We start from the raw sequence: 19779 nt of genomic DNA, 5'->3' as shown, positions 1-19779 counted from the left end.
GTGCAATCATTGCATAATAATAGGAAATGCTTACACTCTCCGTTTCATTTCCCCCTTGTTACATCTATTTTGATCGTGCTAAAAACTAGGCTTACCCTACGCAAAACAGGACAGTATTCTGGAATGTTTGATTGTGCTAAGAAAATAATGAAGAGAGAAGGAGTGAAGGCATTTTACAAAGGCTATATTCCAAATATCCTGGGCATACTTCCTTATGCGGGAATTGATTTAGCCGTGTATGAGGTAAGCCGTCTGCCATTTCATTTCATACTCTAATTTGCACTTAAGCAAACTATAAAACTTGTACATGTTTTGTTGAGAAACTGTAGCGATATGGAGACGAACTGCCCTTTAAATTTAGGAAGTGCATTGTTCTCTCTTGTCTGAAAGACTGCTAAGCAGTGAACTTGTAATTAATAATTCATCTTTGCAGGTGAGAGGTCTGGGCATTTAATTCACGGAGATCTCTGCCTTTGCCTGTACTCCCTTTAATGACCAGTACCAGTCACTGGTTTGAGACGCTGTGATGTTAGCAAAGGAGCTCAGGGAGTTTAAAGCAAAGGGGGTAATATTATCACATTTCATGTTTGTATATTAAGTCGTCCCCCCTCCTCATTTAAAAAGATCATTAAGCCATGAATTCTAAGTGGTCTGGGAGATCGAAACAACATCACAACTTAATAGTTGATGGTGCTTAAAGATGTTACGTAGCTGGTTTGAGACATGTACAGGTAATGTAGAAAGATGAGAATGACGGAGACACCTCCTTACATAAGTCTGGTATCAGGTTATCTTTCTTGTCAGTTTTAGCTATGAAATTTGATGCAAGAAGGTGAATTCCTTTCAGAATCAATGGGAATTTACTCTGGAGGATGGTCTTCAGGAATGGTATGGATATGATTTAGCACCAGGTAGCATCAGACATAAACTATGTAGTGGAGGACATCCAGTCATTTTAAACATTTGTTAATTTAGAGGGAAGATTGTGGAGAGCAGTTATTGGCTCAGTACAGACTGTTTTATTGTCCGTGGTTAAGGCAGCATAACACAAGCAATAAACAATGTCGTGATGAAAAAAACTTTTTTCTAGATGAAGCAACAGAGTTCTGAGCACACTCCTAATAATGATAATGTGATTGAAACTGATAGCACAGATCTCAAGCTCATATGATCTCTATCGATAATTGAATGCCTTTTACAAACCTGAACCAGTCATTCTTGCATAAAGTCAACAAGTAGAGGAATAGTATTAATCTTGTCTATTAAAGATAGACTGTTTGACTTTGAAGGAGGTATGATTAATAATATAGCTGTTGATTTGTCTTAAGAAGTTACTGAAAATCCTATATAATCCTTCCTTGAGAAAATTCTCAGGAAAAGAGGCATCAGAAACAGATTTATTTTTCCTACTCTCTCTTCATCCGCTTGCATTGTCCTAATTTGTAAGAATCTATATTTGATTTAAAATCTTAAAATGCTAAAGTGCAAGAAATCCATCAAATTGGGAAGGATGTAAAATATCTATAGTACCTGCTAGGACTGTTTCATTTTGAAGTTGGTACTTTGTATGTCTTTATTATATTGAACTTTGTGATCCTTTCTAACTCGTACTAGAGTTAGGAATGAATTACATGCATTAACCAAACATTCATTGTCAGTATTGTTGCACACTTTCATGTGCATAATTCCCTTCAGCTTGTTTTCTGCACTTTCCATAATTGTATCCAGCACTGATCTTCCAGATAAGCATCCATGAAAGCTTTATTTATGAATTTCATAGCATGAAAATAGTGTTATGTGAGGCATAGTATGTTTACTGATTTAACCCTGTACTTAAAGTTAATACAGAGGTAAAGAATGGTAAGGTTCTTGGAATGCCTTGTGTATTACTTCCGTTGTGTTAATGTGCTTACAGTTTTTCATAAGAGGTTCGCTTTTTGCATTTTCTCTTGTGGTATTCCCAGCGATATTACAACAGAAGAGAATTGTATTTTTCCATATTCTTTCCATATTCTTCTTAATAATATTGGTCTCATCAGTATTTAGGGATAAATATTTCTCAGTTCATTATATTAAGAGAAAGCTGCATTAATGTAGATTTACATCTCATAGTATTACTGGCTTAAACATTTAGTATTCGTAGGATTTGTAGGAAGTACATGGCTATTCGACTGTATGCCAGAGATTTGATCGTGTACTACCTGGGGTGTGTGTGTATGTATGTATATCTATCTATATATATATATATATATATATATATATATATATATATATATAATGATTTCAACAATTTTGTGAGTGAGCACTTAATAATTTACTATGTCTATGTCCTAAGTGTTATTGAGATGGAGTTTTGCCTATGAATTGTTCCTACACAAAGATGCTTGCTTCCCACAGTTAAGCTCTGTCTTCTCAATTCATTGTTTATTGCAGGTTCCATTTTGTTGTAGACCAAACCTGGCAAGGGTGTTATTATCAGTGAACATGACAGAGAAATTTTGTATTTGAATACATTTCCTGATGTCTTTGGCATGTTGCTGTCCCTTATAAAATTGTCAGTGTTTTTTTTTCATATTATTAATCCCACATAAAATGTTTAAGCCATATTTTATAGAAATAGGAGTGTGCTGTTACTGTTTCAATCTTAAAATATTATTAAAACAGCCAAACCCTGGATTTGATCACTCTGCATAGGAGGGGTTCAGTGGGTGGTTAGAATTCACTTGTTTGCATTGCATTGCATGTGTCGCCTCACTAGGATGAACTTTTAAAATACTGTTGGGTATGAAATGTAGTCAGACACAAAAACCACTAGTGATTTCCTGGTAGATGTGAAAAAAGGCACCCTAGTAAACCAAATCACAAGACCTCAAACCCAGGTCAAACCGCTATATCTGAATTTGCTTTTAGTCACAAAAGGCAGATACCACCAATTGTTTACTGACAGTGAAAGTAAAATAAAATTTACAGCCAAAAGGAGCTTTAATAAGGCGGAATACAATGAGAGCACAATAGTTAAGCTCACTGCTGCTGAAACTGATGCTGTCAAACTTGTGCAATTAAATGATTTACTGCAGGAAATGGTAACTATATAATACAATGTTAAATACAGTATTTCACATTTCAAAAGAAGCCCATAACCTGTAATGCCATATGGAATTGCAGATGGAATGTGATTTTAGTCAGTTAAGATGATTGCCACAGGGATAAGCTCTTAAAAATACTAGTGGGCAGCCAACAGCAATCAGACTCCAACAGACACCCATACCACCACCAGTTTCTGCAAGAGATGGTGAAAATAAAATTAAGTAAAATGTTTACAGACCAAAAACAGACCAAGTATGTTAGAATAAACCCTAGTCAAACAGCTACACCTGAATTCAATTTTGTGTCCACTCACTAGACCAAGCTCACATACTGCTGGAGACATCATACTAATATGCTGTACTGCTATAACCATTTTATTTTCATCTTCTCCTGCAGTAAATCATGCACACTAGCATGATTTACTGCTAGTGGTGATGACAATATAATGTTTATAGCCTCAAAACAGCCCAGGTAAACCTGAACACTGACAGCACGCTGTGATCATGAATCCAAGTCAGATAAGTCTAAATTTACTTTGTCAGACAAGGCACCTGCTTGCAGGCAAAATCAGTCAGATGCACCCCCAGTGATATGCTGCTAGAGAAAGGGAAGATAAAGTAACACAACAAAATGTTAACTGCTGGTAGTACACTGAGAACATAAACCCACTTCATACTGCTACAGCTGAATGCGTTTGTAGTCATCAGGTTTCAGTTTACTTTGGAAAGGATTTCCTAGCTAAGGATATCATGTTTCACAGTAGACATTAAGCAGTATTTGTTGCATTTTTTTTCCTCCCACAGCCATCATTATGTACTGTAAATGTGGAAAGCACACACATTGTGGTTTGCTTGTGAATTATGCCTTATTAGCCAACTTGTATTTTCATTTCAAACTAGTTCTGAAAACAGGTTAGTAACAGTGTCATAAATACAGGAGACCTGTGCAGCAGAGAACTAAGGTAGTCTGCCCTTTCAAAGAACTGAGAATCTGTTTTTGTTCTGCCCTTAAAACTATTCTGAGAGTTGCTGTAACAATGTTTGCTTGAAGAAACCCTGTGCTGGTGATATTTGGGGGGTTAGAAAGTTTTTCCCATCTCTATGGATATATTGAGAACCATGAATGTTATGTAGTCCAATCTCACCTTCATTCTTACCCATGGGTTTGGAGCCGAACCTTGGCTCTGACTCGGCCATACTCTAGCTCGAAGTCTTCAATTGGCTCGTGGCTAAGAGGTGTAACCCATCATGCAACAGGTCTATTCCCCAGATCTTGTTTGCTGCTCATTGCGCTCAGATGTGGTATCGCTTTTGGCCATGGCTAACTATACTGTTTATAAAATTTTTATATAAACTTTTGACTTGTTGCTCAAAAAAGCTATTTTCATAGCTCTGTGTGTGTGGTAGTGGTGTTGTACTGCCTTTGTTCTGCTTCTCTTGCTGTTTTTGTGGCCTTTTTGTTGGCCGTTTTGGTATCCCGTTTGTTTCCTTTCTTCCCAAGGGCTAGGCCCGTTTCAGTTAGTGGACCTAGTCCTCCCCATTGTTTCCATGTGGTCTGTGGTTTGGTGCTCCATTCTGTTAGCTTTTAGTGTTGTCGTGTCTGGATAGTGGTGCTATCCTGCCTTTGTTTCCCCAGACTAGGCCCGTTTAAGTTAGAGGACCTAGTCCTCCCTGTAGTCTTTTCCTGCCGGTTACTAGGCTGTTTTTAGTTAGAGGCTCTAGTTTCCCGTGCGGGGTTTAGTTGGGTCCAGTGTGTGTACATATTGCTTTATACCTGTGTGTGCGCGCTCCTTTATTCAGACATGTCCAAGGATTCTAAGGAACACAGGCCTTCGGGCTTTAAAAAGTGTGTTGAATGCAACAATAAAATGTCTTTGACTGATGGGGCACTCTGTGTGCGCGTACTGCTTGGGGGCTATTCACCTCCAAGAATCCTGCTTGTTTTGTCATTCCTTCAGTCCCCGTGTACTACAGGAAAGGAAGAACAAGCTCATTTTGAAAGGACTGCTTAAACACTCCTTCGCGGAAGGCTTGGCTAAATCTTCCAGTGCCTTATCCTCTTCAGCTAAAAAGGACAAAAAGACTTCTAAGAAGCGCTGTCTGGCTCCGTCTGTTTCTTCTGAGCCGCCAGAGAAAGTTGCTAGAACAGCTTCTCTTTCTTCGGTTCCATTGCCCTCTGTGCCGACAGAAGGTAGTGTCTTGACCAAGTCTGTATCGGCTCCCAGCCTTTCGGAGCCGGTCACAGATATATTGGTTCGGAGCCGGACTCCAGTTATTCGACTGGTTTCTCCTTCATGCAAGTTCCCTTCCGCAGGGAGATCCAGATCTCCAACTATGTCCTCCAGGTCCTCCAGGACCCTTTCTGATGAGGATGTTGATAGAGTGGTGAAGAAACTGCTTCAGTCATCGGTTTTGGCCAAATTGATTTCGGCTCCGACCCAGTCAGCAACAGAGTCTATGGCCACTTCATCCTTTGTTGTTCCACTTCCGAGCCTTTCTCTGCTTTCAGAGCCAGAGTTGTCTGTTCTGTCGGGCGCCGTTAGGTCGGTTCCAGTAGCCTTGCCTGGCCTCTCAGTTCCCATTTCCGCTCCGACCCCGTCGACTCCATGGTTCTCCGGTTGTCCCCGAGGGGGAGGGCTCTGATCGATCTTCATCTGTTCCGAGCCTTCCTCTTGGTGCTTCGGCGTGAGTGAGCTTGGACCCGATATCTGCTTCGGACCTCATCTCCTTGGCGCCGAGGGCTGCTACTGTATCCCCTACAGTTAGTCTGCCTTCGGATCCGGGGGGATTAGCCTTCGAAGTTATGAGGAGCATGCTGGCCAGGTCGTCTGCTGTATCCTACTGCACCGATACTCTACCCCCTCCGGCACTGGTGTCAGTTTCGGATCACCCTCTATCCCTGGGCAGCAGAGACACTGAGCCTCAGGATACCTCCATGAGTGGTCCCCAACTTACTGACGTCTCCCCAGTGTTTTTGCCTGAGGAGCCCACCAGAAAGAGATTATGTAAGAGGAAACACCTCGACTCTCCGGATGAGTCTCTCGCATCTAACACCGACTTTGAGGAGTCGGAGGGGTCCCCCAAGTCATCTTCTGAAGATATATCTCTTTTTCAGAAATCCTTGAGATCTTGAAGCAGAGAGGTAGCTGGCCCTCCAAATCCCCTTCTGATGAGTCTGTGTTCCTGAAGGCTTTTGGGTCTCAACCCTCCACCTCTAGGGGTTCTCCCCTTTCGATGAGCTACTAGATCTTGTCTGTCGAAAGGTTTGGGGAAACTCCTGACACTGTGGAACCGGTCCCTAGGAGACCCAATAAGTTTTTGTCCGCCCCCACTGACAAGGGATATCTAACAAAAGGCATTCCAGTAGATGCCATGGTGGTGGCAGCAGCCACCAAGAAGGAACTTGCTGAAACTTCGTCTACCATCCATCCGCGTAACAAGGAGTCCCGGACTATGGACAGGTATGGAAGCGTGTGTTTACCTCTGCAGCCTTTACACTGTATTCGCTGAACTACTTGATGCATTTTACAAGGCTTCAGAGAGATCTCCTAAAAGAGCTAGGAGATTCTCTACAGGGTAACATTTCTGATGCCGTGGCACAGAAAGTCAGTGCACAGATGTCTACCCTAAATTCCCTTACAAACTCTTCCATGAGGCTGATCTCGTACGCAGCAGATGGAGCAAGTAGGGCAGCGGGTTCCGGGTCTCTTAGGAGACACTCCTGGATGCGCCTGTGCAATTTCACGGAGGCCTTCAAGTTTACATTCACCAACGCTCCCTTGGATGGTTCTTCGTTGTTCGGAACCAAGGTGAAGGGCACTTTCACTAGGTGCGAGCAGGAAGGAAAAGCTCTGTCTGCCATGGGAGTCTGTTTTTCCATGCCTTCTAGACCTTACCCCAAGGGCCAGACAGCTGGGAAAATGTGGTTCAGGAAGTTGCAGAGGTTTTTTTCAGGACGCACAAAGTGATTCCCCCTCCGGAGGCAGGAGAGGGGGTGGAAATTCAGGTAGACGCCACTGTAGAGGCAGAGGAGGTCCGCGTAACCAGGAGGACCGTGATTCCTTTCGTGATTCTCCCTACCAGCGCTCCTGAAGGGAGACCCAGCTGTGCGTCTCTGGAGCCAGTCGGGGGTCGCATTTCTTTATTCCCAGAAGCCTGGTAAGACGTTACCCAAGATGAGTGAGTATTAAAGATAATTTCCAGAGGTTATCATATTCCCTTCTCTTCTCCTCCCCTGCTAACCAAGAGAATCCCAGACATTCCACCCGGTCACAGGGATTCCGCAACTTCAGAAATAAAAAAGTTGCTTTCAAAGAGTGCCATCCAGTCTGTCCCCACAGACCAAGTAGGATTAAGGACTTACTCCAGATTCTTTTTGGTGCCGAAAAGAACAGGGGACCTGAGACCCATCTTGGATCTCAGCCGAATGAACCTTCATATACAAAAGTCCATGTTCCGCTTGGTCACCTTACAGTCAATACTCCTTCTGTTAGGGAAAGCAATGTGGATGTGCTCCATCGACCTCAAAGATGCTTACTACCATATCAAGGTGGACAGGGCATCGAGAAGTCCTCTACGCTTCCAGCTGGGAGCCAGTCATTTTCAGTTTCGCGCTCTGCCCTTTGGTCTCACCACAGCCTCCAGGATGTTCACCAAATGCATGGCAGTGGTAACGGCTCACTTGAGACGTCAGGGATTCCAGGTGTTTCTGTACCTAGACAACTGGATCCTTTCTGCCACCACCAGGCATCTACTCTTACAGACTAGGGACGCCACCATTACGCTGTGCCAAAGGTTAGGAATTACTCTAAATTGGAAAAAATCTGCCTTGTTGCCCTTGCAGCATGTCACTTATCAGCGCCGAACTAGATACGGTGCTCATGAAGGCCTTCTTAACAGAAAAGAGAATTCAGGCTCTACAACAGCAGGTTTGTGTCTTACTACCATTGAGGAAGGTAAAGGCAAAAGTGGTCCTCAAGTTATTAGGGACCATGGCTGCCACAATCATGCTAGTTCCCCTTGCCAGACTACACGCGAGGGTTCTTCAGTGGCTGCTTTTCGCCCAGTGGTCACTACAGCATCTTCCACTCTCCCATTCTATTCTGATTACGGACACGTGCAAGCAGGATCTACGCTGGTCGCTTCAGGCCAGCAATCTCAACATGGGCAAGCCTTTTGTTCCATCTTCTCCAGTTGCCACACTGACCACAAATGCCTCCCAGATCGAGTGGGGGGGGGGGCATTATCTCTGCAGGACAGTCCAAGGCACATGGCAGGATCACGAGACCCATTTGCATATCAATGTCTTGGAGATGAGAGCAGTGCTATTAGCGTTGCAAGCACTTCAGAACTTTCTCCCTCTAGGGACAATTGCAATCCACTTAGACAGCATGTCAGTGGTGTGGTATCTGAACAAACAGGGAGGAACCAAATCATACCCTCTTTGCTGTGAGGCACTTCGAGTTTGGCAGTGGGCGGTGTCTTCCCAACACTTTCTAGTTGCAACGCATATACCAGTGAAGTCCAACGTGATTGCAGACAGGCTGAGCAGAGCTATCCTATTGCCTCACGAGTGGTCCCTGAGCAATTCTGTTGTGGAGAAGATATTCTACAGATGGGGTCAGCCTTGCTGCGATCTATTTGCCAGCCCCTCAATGCCAAATGCAGCAGCTACTTCACCCTTATCCCCCCGGAGGGGGAGACACCCAGAGACGCTGTGGTTCACGATTGGCCCTCCAGTCTTCTCTATGCCTTCCCACCGTTACCTCTGATATCAAAGGTCATTCAGAAAGCACAGTCTTTGGGAAGCAAAATGATCCTCATTGCCCCACACTGGCCTCGTCAGATTTGGTTTCCCTTCCTTCAACTCTATTTAATGGACAAGCCCTGGATTCTGGACCCAACTCCAGATCTGCTGACTCGTATATCAGGACAGTTCCATCCCTCCATCCAGATCCTCAAGTTGACAGCTTGGATGCTCCAGTTCCATCCTTAGTCAGGCTTCATGATTTTTCCCTGGACGTGGTCCATATTCTATCATCTTCCCACAAGCCTTCTACCAGGAAGATTTATTCCAGTAAGTGGAAGATATTTTCTGTTTGGCCCATGAGAGAGATGTTGATTCTTATACAGCATCTGTTTCGGCAATATTAGAATTTCTTAATCAACTGTTCAGTCAGGGGTCAGCTGCAGCAACCATTAAAGTGCAACTGGCAGCAATTTCTACCTTTCACATTGCTAATGAGCTCAACCGTATGGCTCATAGACTTTGTAGGGCTTTTCTTAAAGGGACATTGTTACTCCGACCCCCAGTCTTTGATCCAGTAATGCCATGGGACCTCAATTTTGTATTACAGCAGCTCACCTCAGCTCCCTTTGAGCCCACAGCTATGTATAATATTAAATTCTTGTCGTGGAAGACAGTATTCTTGGTAGCCATAACTTCGCCTAGGCAGGTCTCTGAACTCCAAGTATTATCGATTAAGCCACCTTATTTGGTGTTTCACAAAGATAGGGTCTCCTTAAGAACCAGTCCTTCCTTTGTTCCAAAGGTTGCCTCTGTTGCCATTATCAACCAATCCATTGAGTTGCCTGTGTTTTTTCCTGAATTCTTCAACAAGGCAGAATTTAAGTTTCATCAGCTAGATGTTCATAGACAATTGCGTTTCTATTTACATAGGACAAAAAGATTTCAGGAAATCAGATCGAATGTTTGTCTAATTTTAAGACACTAGACTTGTGGTTCCTGTTTCCAAGGTAACCTTGTCTCGCTGGATCTTCCATTGCATCTCATTTATTTATGCTTCCAATGGCAAAGAATTGCCCTTTAAAGTGAAGGCTCATTCTACACGATCTGTGGCTACCTCATCTGCGTTTCAGTCTAGGATATCTATGGATGATATTTGTGCTGCAGCAAAATGGACTTCGCCTCATACCTTTATTAGTCACTGCAAATTAGATCTGGTCTCTAGAAGCTGATCTTCCTTTGGTTCCACAGTGCTCAAGAGTATTTTTCACTGAGCCACCCAAGATCAAGGTGCTAGGGATGCTATCCCATGGGTAAGAATGAAGGCGAGATTGGACTATATAACATCAAGAAGTTATGTACTCACCATAACTTTCGATATATGTAGTCCATCTCACCTTACATTCTTACTAACCCTCCCTCCTACCCCCCTCCTGGAGGACCTGGAGATATAGTCTGTAGGTGTGAGTAGTCCTTTCTGTTGGGGTTGGGGTGTCTGTGTGTGTCTGTGTGTGTGTGCTTGCAGCAAACAAGATCTGGGGAATAGACCTGTTGCATGATGGGATACCTCTTAGCCACAATCCAGTTGAAGACTTCGAGCTAGAGTATGGCCGAGTCGGAGCCGGGGTTTGGCTCCAAACCCACGGGTAAGAATGTAAGGCGAGATGGACTACATACATCGAACGTTATGGTGAGTACATAACTTCTTGTTTTGGTTGAAAGGACTTGTTAGCAGTTTAAGAGCACACTGTGGAGACCAGTCCTTTTCTTTGCAGGTGACCCCCTGTTGTGACTCCAGCTCTTTGTAAATACACAGAGTAGGCCTTTGTAGTAACCCTTAGAGGTCTTGCAATCTGAGCAGTTATTTTTGTGTCAGCATACCTTGAGTCCACCCCCCCCCCCAAGCATCATCTTAGTATCTCAAACATATCAGCTTTGAGCATCTGTTCACTGAAGTCACTGAATTGCCCATTCAGTCAGGAAATTACATCACTAACTGCCTACATTTTTTGTGGTTCTAGCTGGAGAAGTAGTTATTAAATTTGTGTGATGTCCTTCTGTTCTTCTGTTGCAGTATTCCTGACTTAATGGTGTTGCTTGCCAAGGTGAAGACCCAACATTGGCCAGTATACCAAAGTCTTTTACTACCTAAGGTGCGAGGTACATCTGATGTTGGATATCAGCAGACTTCGGCCATAAAAGAGAAGTACTTGTACCCCTCTCTCTCAACTTCTTTGCCTACAGTTAGATCGCCAGTCCCAGACGTCGCTCTGCTGTCAAAATCACTATTATTCAAAAAAGATAAGTGCCCTGTTGGGGAAACCTTTTGTTTTTTTTTTGCTACCTTTCTTTATCTCTTGAGGTTCATGTCATTCAGAAAAGGGAGGTGACTGTGGACGGCAAATTCCACATAAAGATAGTCATACTGAGTGCCTTTTTTTTTTTGCCTAGTCCCTCACCATGATCACAAATCCGGTACTATTTGCCATCAAAGCTCATTTGTCAGCTAAATCCTCCCTTAGCTTCTAGATTCGAAGATAAACAATTCCTCAAAGGTGTACTTCATATCAGACCCCCCCAGCCGACCAGTGGCTCCACCTTGGGACCTCAATTTTGTACTAGAGAAATAGACTCAAGCACCATTTGAACCTGCTTCCTCTAATTCACTCAAACACTACACTTGGAAAACAATCCTCCTGGTGGCCATTGGCTCTGCCAGGTGGGTCTGGGTTGCAATCTCACCCCTTCTTGTCTTTCCACAAAGACAGTGTGTCCCTGCGGACCAGTCCCTCATTCATGCCAACGGTTTTCAAGGAGTTGTCCCTAAATCAGGCAGTTCACCTACCAACCTTTCCCCAGAACAGTAGTGGGAGGATTGTGCACACCCTGGATGTACACAGACAGCTCAGATTTATACTTACATAAGTCTAAGCCCTTTAGGAAAACTGATTATTTGTCTTTCCAACACAGATTTCTGGGATTGCCTATGTCTAAACAGACCATCTCTAACTGGATATCCAAATCTATTGCCTTTTGCTACGCCCACCATGTTAAGGTTCTGCCCTGGTAGAGTGAGCTTTGAGCCAGGGAGTATCTTGTTCAGGGGCCTTCCTCAGGGGTTTGGATACCAACTCTATCGTAGAAGCTGCTACGTGGACATCTCTAGATCCAGGACAGGGTTTGCCAGGGCCATTCTCCATGGTTTCATTAAACTTCTCTGCCACTTCCTCCTTCCTTTCCTCATGAGCTTTTGTACTGTCCCTTATGTCAAGAATACTGCAACAGAAGAACAGAGTGACATAGATTAGTTGTGTAAGCAATTACCATAACGATAGATGTCCCTTTGTTCTCTGTTGCAGTATTCCAACCCTCCCTCCTCTCCCCCACTTCTTGCCTTTCTTGGATGCACTGATCCTCATTCCCTTAGACTGTCTGTCTCTCCATCTGGAGCCTGTATGTCTCTTTTATGGCTGACCTCTGCTGACAGCCAGTGTCAGACATACAACGCACCTTAGGTAGTAAAAGACTTTGGTATATTAGCCAATGTTGGGTCGTCTTGGCAAGCAACTCCCTTAAGTCAGGAGTACTGCAACAGAGAAGAGAAGGACATCTATCATTATAGTAAGTTCTTACACAACTAATACTGTTCAAAAGACAAAAAAGTGCCCAAAAATCACCAACACTTCACAAAATAGGTACTCAGGAAGCAATCCAACTCCAATGAAGCACTTTTATTCAGCTACACGAAGTATAAAAACATCCACATAAATGTTTCACTTATAAATGCGTTTTCATCCTCTCCTAACTTCATCAGATAACACAATCCATGAAATCAAAGCCATTTTTATACTTGTTTAATTAAACCATCAACCAACAGCATATTCCATTCAATAAAACATTCATATACTATATAACATTTACTATCTATAAAATTAAATACTCAAACATAGTCACTTAAGCATATACATTTATATTAAATACAGCTATTGGTTGATGTTATAGACCCAAAACTGTTCATTAGGAAGAAAAACTTGGAACTCTTATTTAAGAATACTGAAAATAATATGGCCCATAACCCCTTAATGAAGAAGAGTACCTATAACCCCCCTTTGCACCCTCAGTTGAAAAATCTGGAGAACCTTCTGGAATTAGAAATAAGGAAAGTAATGGAGAAAAATGAAGTGGTTCCAAATATTTCATATTCAGAAAAAATTCTCTTAGATGAAATTAAGAATAATTACAATTTAAGAATTATGGCACCAGATAAAGGAGGGGGGAACAGTCTTTATGGATACTATAATCTATGAATCTAAAGTGATGAATATACTGGAAGATATGAAATATTCCAGTGTCATTAAATGAAATTAATATTTCTTTTAAAAAGATTTTTCTAACATTGAATGAATTACTGCTAGAGGGATCAATAGATTTAAAATTTATTTCAATTTCTATATAAAGAGAGACCAAAGGTACCAAGTATATTTGGAAAACCTGAAGTGCACAAAGACCTATTAGATCCACCCCTTCAACTGATAGTAGCAGCAGAAGGTTCTGCTACAGCTCCTTTGGCTAGATTTTTGGATATTAAATTAAAGTCTCTATCTGTGACTTGTAATAATACTTTAAAAGATTCATGGGATCTTCTTAGACAGATGGTGCAGTTTCATTTTACTAGCCTTGTCCACTCACTTATTAGATACTAAAGTGCAGATCTGATGTTGCCTTCATTTGCTCTGCAGTGTATGGGTTTCAGATCCAAGCTTCAAATCCGACTGCCACATAGCAAAGCTCCAGGCTCCGATATCTGAGCTCCTCCCCTACCCATAATGCTCCTGTTCTCAAAATCCCTCAGATCTCATTTGCCATGCTTTGCTTATCAGGTATCTCATGCTTTGAGTTTAGTGAACCTTTTTTGTACTACTTTTAAACATTCTTAAAGAAATTGTATTTCTAAATAATTTCCTTATCTGGTAGTCTTCCCTTTGTTCTTCTCGAGCCTTTACCAAGCTGAGGTGGACAGCATGGTTGTTTCTCAAGGCACAAATCCAGCTGAGGATCTTGCCTACTCCATCCCCTCCTGGATCTGTGAGCAATATTCCAACCTTTACACCTACCTCTCCTTCTCCGATCCGACCTCAAGTTTGAGTTATCAGGTCCGAGCCTTCCTGGAGTCGAGACCTCTTAGCTGACAGTTATGGGTACCTTGACTTTTGTCTCCCTGACTCGCTCATATTGGCACATAGTTCCCCTAGAGACCAATTTGCAAAGCAAGGTTATCAAGATGAGAGCGGTGGTTCTTGTGTTGCAAGCCCTTAATTTCTGTCTCCCAATGGGAACTGTTGCTATTCATACAAACATGTCAGTGGTCTGGTACATTAGCAAACAAGGAGGAATCAGGTCTTACCCCTTGTGTCAAGAGGCCATGAGGTTGTGGCAGTGGGCAATTTCTTCCAACCACTTTCTCATAGCAATGCATTCCGGGGAAGTCAAACATCCTGCAGACAGACTCAGCAGGACCATTCTGGTGCCTCACAAGTGGTCACTGAATCCTTCAGTGGCAAATATGATCTTCCAGAAATGGGGCCAACCTTGCTGCAGTCTTTTTGCATCTCCCACCAACACCAAGTGCAATGATTTTTTTGCCCTGACCCCTCCTCAGGGACTGTCACTGAGAGACGCTAGTCCAGCATGGTCCCCGGGTCTGCTCTATGCCTATTCCCCTTTTCTGCTCATTCCCAAATTTCTGCAAAAAGCTCTGAATTTGAAGTACCAGGTGATCCTCATTGCCCCATTTTGACCCAAAGTCTGGTTCCCCCTTCCTTTGGTCTTACCTAGTTTGTCTACCTTTGCCTCTGGATGCCTCTCCAGATCTGTTGTCCCATGCCTCGGGACACTCCCATCCAGAGCTGCTGAACCTGAAACTAACCACTTGGCTACTCCATGTCCAATGATGGCTAGAATTCCTGGGCTTTCTTCCCCAGTTAGAAAAATGTTGATTAAGGCACACAAACCGTGGGCATACAAACGGTCCACAAGGAAATTGTACAATAGGAAGTGGAAGAGATTCTCCATTTGGGGTGATCAAGACACACTAGATCCTTTTACAGCTCCGGTTCCTGCTGTGTTGGACTTCTTGGCATATATTTTTCAAAAGGGCCTAGTTTTTCAACCATGAAAGTGCAATGGGTGACCATTTCCACTAGCTTTATCCAAATTGTGCAAGGCCTTCTTAAAAGGTACCTTTCTCATTCGTCGTCCTATTAAGATACCTGCACTCCTCTGGGATTTCACCTTGGTTTTACAGCCTTTAGTTTCACCCAAGCCTTCAGCTAAGGTAGATTTAAAGTTCCTGACCTGGAAAACCATCTTTTATTTATTTATTTATTTATTTAAATTTGATGACCGAGAGTGTCCGACTGGACGTAGGTCCATTTTCAGCGGAGGCCCGGGGAGAAAAGCACCACAGTTAAAATAAACGGACAGTAGTTGCATTGGATTACATAGCAATTAACAATTTAACATAGCAATTACTTACAACATATTTACAGATGTACAGATAGTACATCAGTAGACAACTAGAATCTTTATCTGTGAAGTAGATAACAGACATTAACAAATGTTACAATGAGAATTTCCTGTTGTATAATAAGTACTAGGCTTATGAGCATCTGAGCTTGCTATAATCAAAGTAGTTAGTGTAGTGGAAAGAAAGGTAGTGGTTGGATGGGGTGGATGATATTAGAGTGGGAGTTGCAAGGGCATAGCCAGCATGTTTTTGGGTGCACTTTTAGTAAAGTTTTGAAGTGGGTGCATGATGGTACGGAGATAATTGTGGGTGGAAGAGAGTTCCATAATTTGGCTATGGTGCAAGAGAATAGTGCTTCACCAGCAGAGTTATTGGCTTTAATGATCTGCAAGTGATTTTTGTTGCTGGATCTTAGTGGTCTGGTGGTGCGATACGGTTGGAGTAGATTCTGGAGGGATGGGACATTTAGTGGATGGTTTACTAGTTTGTGGGCGAGAGAGTTGATACCAAGGAGGTGAGGGAGTTCAAGCCAGCCCAGTTCAGCAAGTGAGAGACAGTGGTGACTATGGTAGGATGCCCCTGTGGCGAATTTGGCAATTTTGTTGTAGCAGGTCTCTAGCTTGTTTAGATTGCATTGCCTTAGGTTGGTATATTGGCAATTTTGTTGTAGCAGGTCTCTAGCTTGTTTAGATCGCATTGCCTTAGGTTGGTATATATTGGAGAGGCATAAAGTAGGGTGGAGATAAGGTGGGAATTTACTATTGAAATCTTTGCTGCTTTGGTGAGAAATTGCTTATTTCTGTATAACACTCCTAGTTTTTTGTGGACTTTTTTTATGGTCATGGATATGTGAATGTCAAATTTTAGTTTGTCTATTTCCACTTCTAGCAATTTGGTGTGTTCAGTTGGGTATATAGTGGTGTTGTCTTTTGCTGTGATGTTAGTGAGAGTTGTTTTGAGTATGTTTGGTGGGTTGGGAGTTTAGTTTTGTTTGTGTTGAGTATTAATTGGGCATCGGATAATCAAGTTTCAACAGAGGAAAAGGCTTCCTGTGTGACTTTTTGCAGTTTTGGTAGGGACTGGGCTGAGCAGATGATGGTTGAGTCATCTGTGTATTGTATGACTGTGCCATGTTTGGTGGCAGAGGCTAGACTATTGGTGTAAACAGAGAAGAGTAGGGGTCCAAGGATGGATCCTTTGGGAACCCCTATGGAGACACGTAGTATCTTTTAGTGGCTTTTACTTCGTCCAGGAGAGTATCCTAATTACAGGCTTTGTCGTGCAAGCCTCCATATTTGATTTCTTACAAGGACAGAGTTACTTTGCACACAAACCCTTCCTTTCTGCCCAAGGTTGCTTCAAAGGCTGACCTAAATCAATTTATCTATCAATGTATTTTTCCCTAATTTTCAAAATGGAGGAGAATATCTGCTTCATACGTTAGACATACATAGACAACTTCGTTTCTGTTTGGATAGAACCAAAACTTTGAGGAAATCTGACCAGCTTTCCATTTTTTTCCAAGTCCAGGTTGGGTAAACAAGGTTACCCTAGCTCATTGAATTACTAATTGCATTAAACTTGTGCATTCCACAAAGAGCATCCCACTGTGGCGACCCCTAACCGGGAAAAGCCGAAAGACGCAACAACAACATTCCACAAAGAGCATCCCCTTACCATGACATATTAAGGCCCATTCTGCTAGGTCCGTTTCCACCTCTTCACTTCCCATTGATGAAATTTGTGCAGCCACTACGTGGTCAAACCATCATACCTTTTTTTTTTTTCCCCTCATTACAAACTAGACATTCTTTCCAGGAACAAGTGCACCCTTTGGTTCTGCTGTGCTCCGGAATATCCTTCCTTGAGGGCCGCCCGAGTTCTTCTGTAGCTGGGGACTCTGTCCCATAGGTTGAAGAGCAAATGAAGGCAACAACATTAGATATAGAAGGTATGTATTATGTACTCACCATAACGTTCCATCTGTTTTGTTGTCTCGGATTTGCTCTGTAACCTTCCCTCCCTCCACCCCCCTTGCCTTTTGAAGGACCTAATGGAATTTTTTGGACAAATACTTTACTGTTTGAGCTCCTGAAGTATTCCTTTGACTTACCCTGTTGTGTCTAGGTGATTTCTTTCTGTTTGTATAATATTACGATCCTGTGATATTACATGGTGCGGCAAACTCGATCTGAGGGAATTGTAGGAGAGAGGAGCATTATGGGTAGGGGAGGAGCTCAGATGTCAGAGCCTGGAGCTTTGGTTATGCGGCAGAGTCAGATCCAAAGCTTTGATCGAAACCCATAGGTTGATGAGCAAATGAGAGGCAAAACACAGATGGAATGTTACGGTGAGTACATAACTTTTTTTTTTTCCCTGAGCAATTTCCATTAAAATAATACACATTCAAGTTAAGCAAACAAGTTTAAAAGGTTTAGGTTTCATTCTGTATTAATCTCCCTAAGCATCTTGAGGTAACAAGTTAGGAACTGATGAATGACTGCTATTAGACCCCCATACACCATTGTCATCACCGAGAGAGCCCTCTACAGAATGTTTCCCTCAAATTGGTAGTATCTTGCTTCTAATGCTACTTATGGCCGAATGCCTGATTTTATTTAAAAAGTGTTTGAAAGCACATCTGAGATTGCACAGTGTACGTGTTTTAATAAACTTGGCTATTTCATCCATTTACTTTATAGCTATATTTTCACCTACCTAATGAATGTACAGTTCACACATGGACTGTGGCTGTTATGAGAACTCATTCCCTATAAATATTGTAAATAAATTTTTTACTTTTTTCTAACGGTAGCTAGTGGTTTACTGTTAATTTTAAGACTTTGTCAGCTCAGTGTGAATGCTGAAATACTGTTTGCACCATGATGTTTTTACCTTAATTACCACTGATGTCTTTGCTTACAGCTGTAAGTTTTGCGTGTACTTTTGCTGTCAGAGAACCAGTTTGTACATCTCTCATTCCTGTTTAATCTCCTACACAGGTTGTCTGATAATTATACAGTGGATATAAAAAGTGTACACACCCCTGTTAAAATGCCAGGTTTTTGTGATATAAGAAATGAGACTGCAATAAATCCTGTTTCAAAACTTTTCCCACCTTTAATGTGACCTATAACCTGTGCAATTCAATTGAAAAACAAATTTGTTCGGGGAAAAAATATTTAAAAAAAAGTACAATAAGCTGGTTGCATAAGTATGCACACCCTTAAAGTAATACTTTGTTGAAGCACCTTTTGATTTAATTACAGCATTCAGCCTTCTTGGGTAGGAGTTGTATCAGCATGGTACATCTTGACTTGGCAGTATTTGCCCACTCTTCCTTGCAAAAACACTCCAAATCTATCAGATTGTGAGGGCATCTCTTGTGCACAGCCCTTTTCAGGTCACCCCACAGATTTTGTATTGGATTGCTGATTTGGATGTATGCTTGGGGTGATTGTCATATTGAAAGGCAAAATTCCTCTTCATCTTCAGCTTTCTAGCAGACGCCTGAAGGTTTTGGGCCAAAAGTGACTGGTATTAGGAACTGTTCATAGTTCCGTCCACCTTGACTAAAGCCCCAGTTCCAGATGAAGAAAAGCAACCCCAAAGCATGATACTGCCACCACCATGCTTTACTGTCGGGATGGTATTCTTTTGGTGATGCAAAGTGTTGGTTTTGCGCCAAATGTACCTTTTGGAATTGTGGACAAAAGTTCAACCTTGGTCTTATCAGACCATAACATATTTTCCCACATGCTTTTGGGAGACTTGATGTATTGTTTTGCAAATTTTAGCCAGGCCTGGATGTTTTTATGTGCAAGAAAAGGCTTCCGTCTTGCAACCCTACCCCATAGTCCAGACATATGGAGAATACGGGAGATTGTTGTGACATGAAGTACACAACCAGCACTGGCCAGAAATTCCTGCAGCTCCTTCGGTGTTACTGTAGGCCTCTTGGCAGCTGTCAGAAAATCCTTCTAGGACAGCTGAGCTTTATTTGGGGTTAATCAGAGTCTCTCTAATTGATGGCAGGTGTGTACCCAAGAAGACTGAATGTTGTAATTAAATCAAAAGGTGCTTCAACAGAGTATTAAAGCATGTGCACACTTATGCAACCAGCTTATTGTACATTTTTTATATTTTTTCCCCTAACAGATTTGTTTGTTTTTCAATTGAGTTGTACAGCTTGTAGGTCACATTAAAGGTGGAAAAAAAGTTTTGAAATGATTTATTGTGGTCTCATTTTTTATATCACAAAAACCTGGCATTTTAACTGGGGTGTGTACACTTTTTATATCCACTGTGTAAATACTTGAATCAGGTCTCCTACTAAATCTGTAGATTAGACAATGTACAGATTCAGATATTTTAATCTTTCAATAATTTAAACTTTCACATCTGTGGATGCCTTGGGTATA

The 19779-nt window shown here is 42.2% G+C and overlaps 1 protein-coding gene across 1 annotated transcript in view; it reads left to right on the top strand.

The window, feature by feature from the left end:
* The window catches only part of LOC122808346 (calcium-binding mitochondrial carrier protein SCaMC-1-like), a 771574-nt gene that overhangs the window by 638778 nt on the left and 113017 nt on the right, over positions 1–19779 (top strand). The window contains exon 10 of the mRNA XM_044079312.1: positions 76–243. Coding sequence (XP_043935247.1) covers positions 76–243 — 168 coding nt within the window. The remainder of the gene's footprint in view (positions 1–75; positions 244–19779) is intronic.

The sequence above is a fragment of the Protopterus annectens genome, chromosome 8.part0, assembly GCF_019279795.1.
Source record: "Protopterus annectens isolate FY-2018-M chromosome 8.part0, PAN1.0, whole genome shotgun sequence".
In the NCBI taxonomy this organism is placed as follows: Eukaryota; Metazoa; Chordata; order Ceratodontiformes; family Protopteridae; genus Protopterus; species Protopterus annectens.
This window is presented reverse-complemented; position numbering and strand designations above follow the sequence as displayed.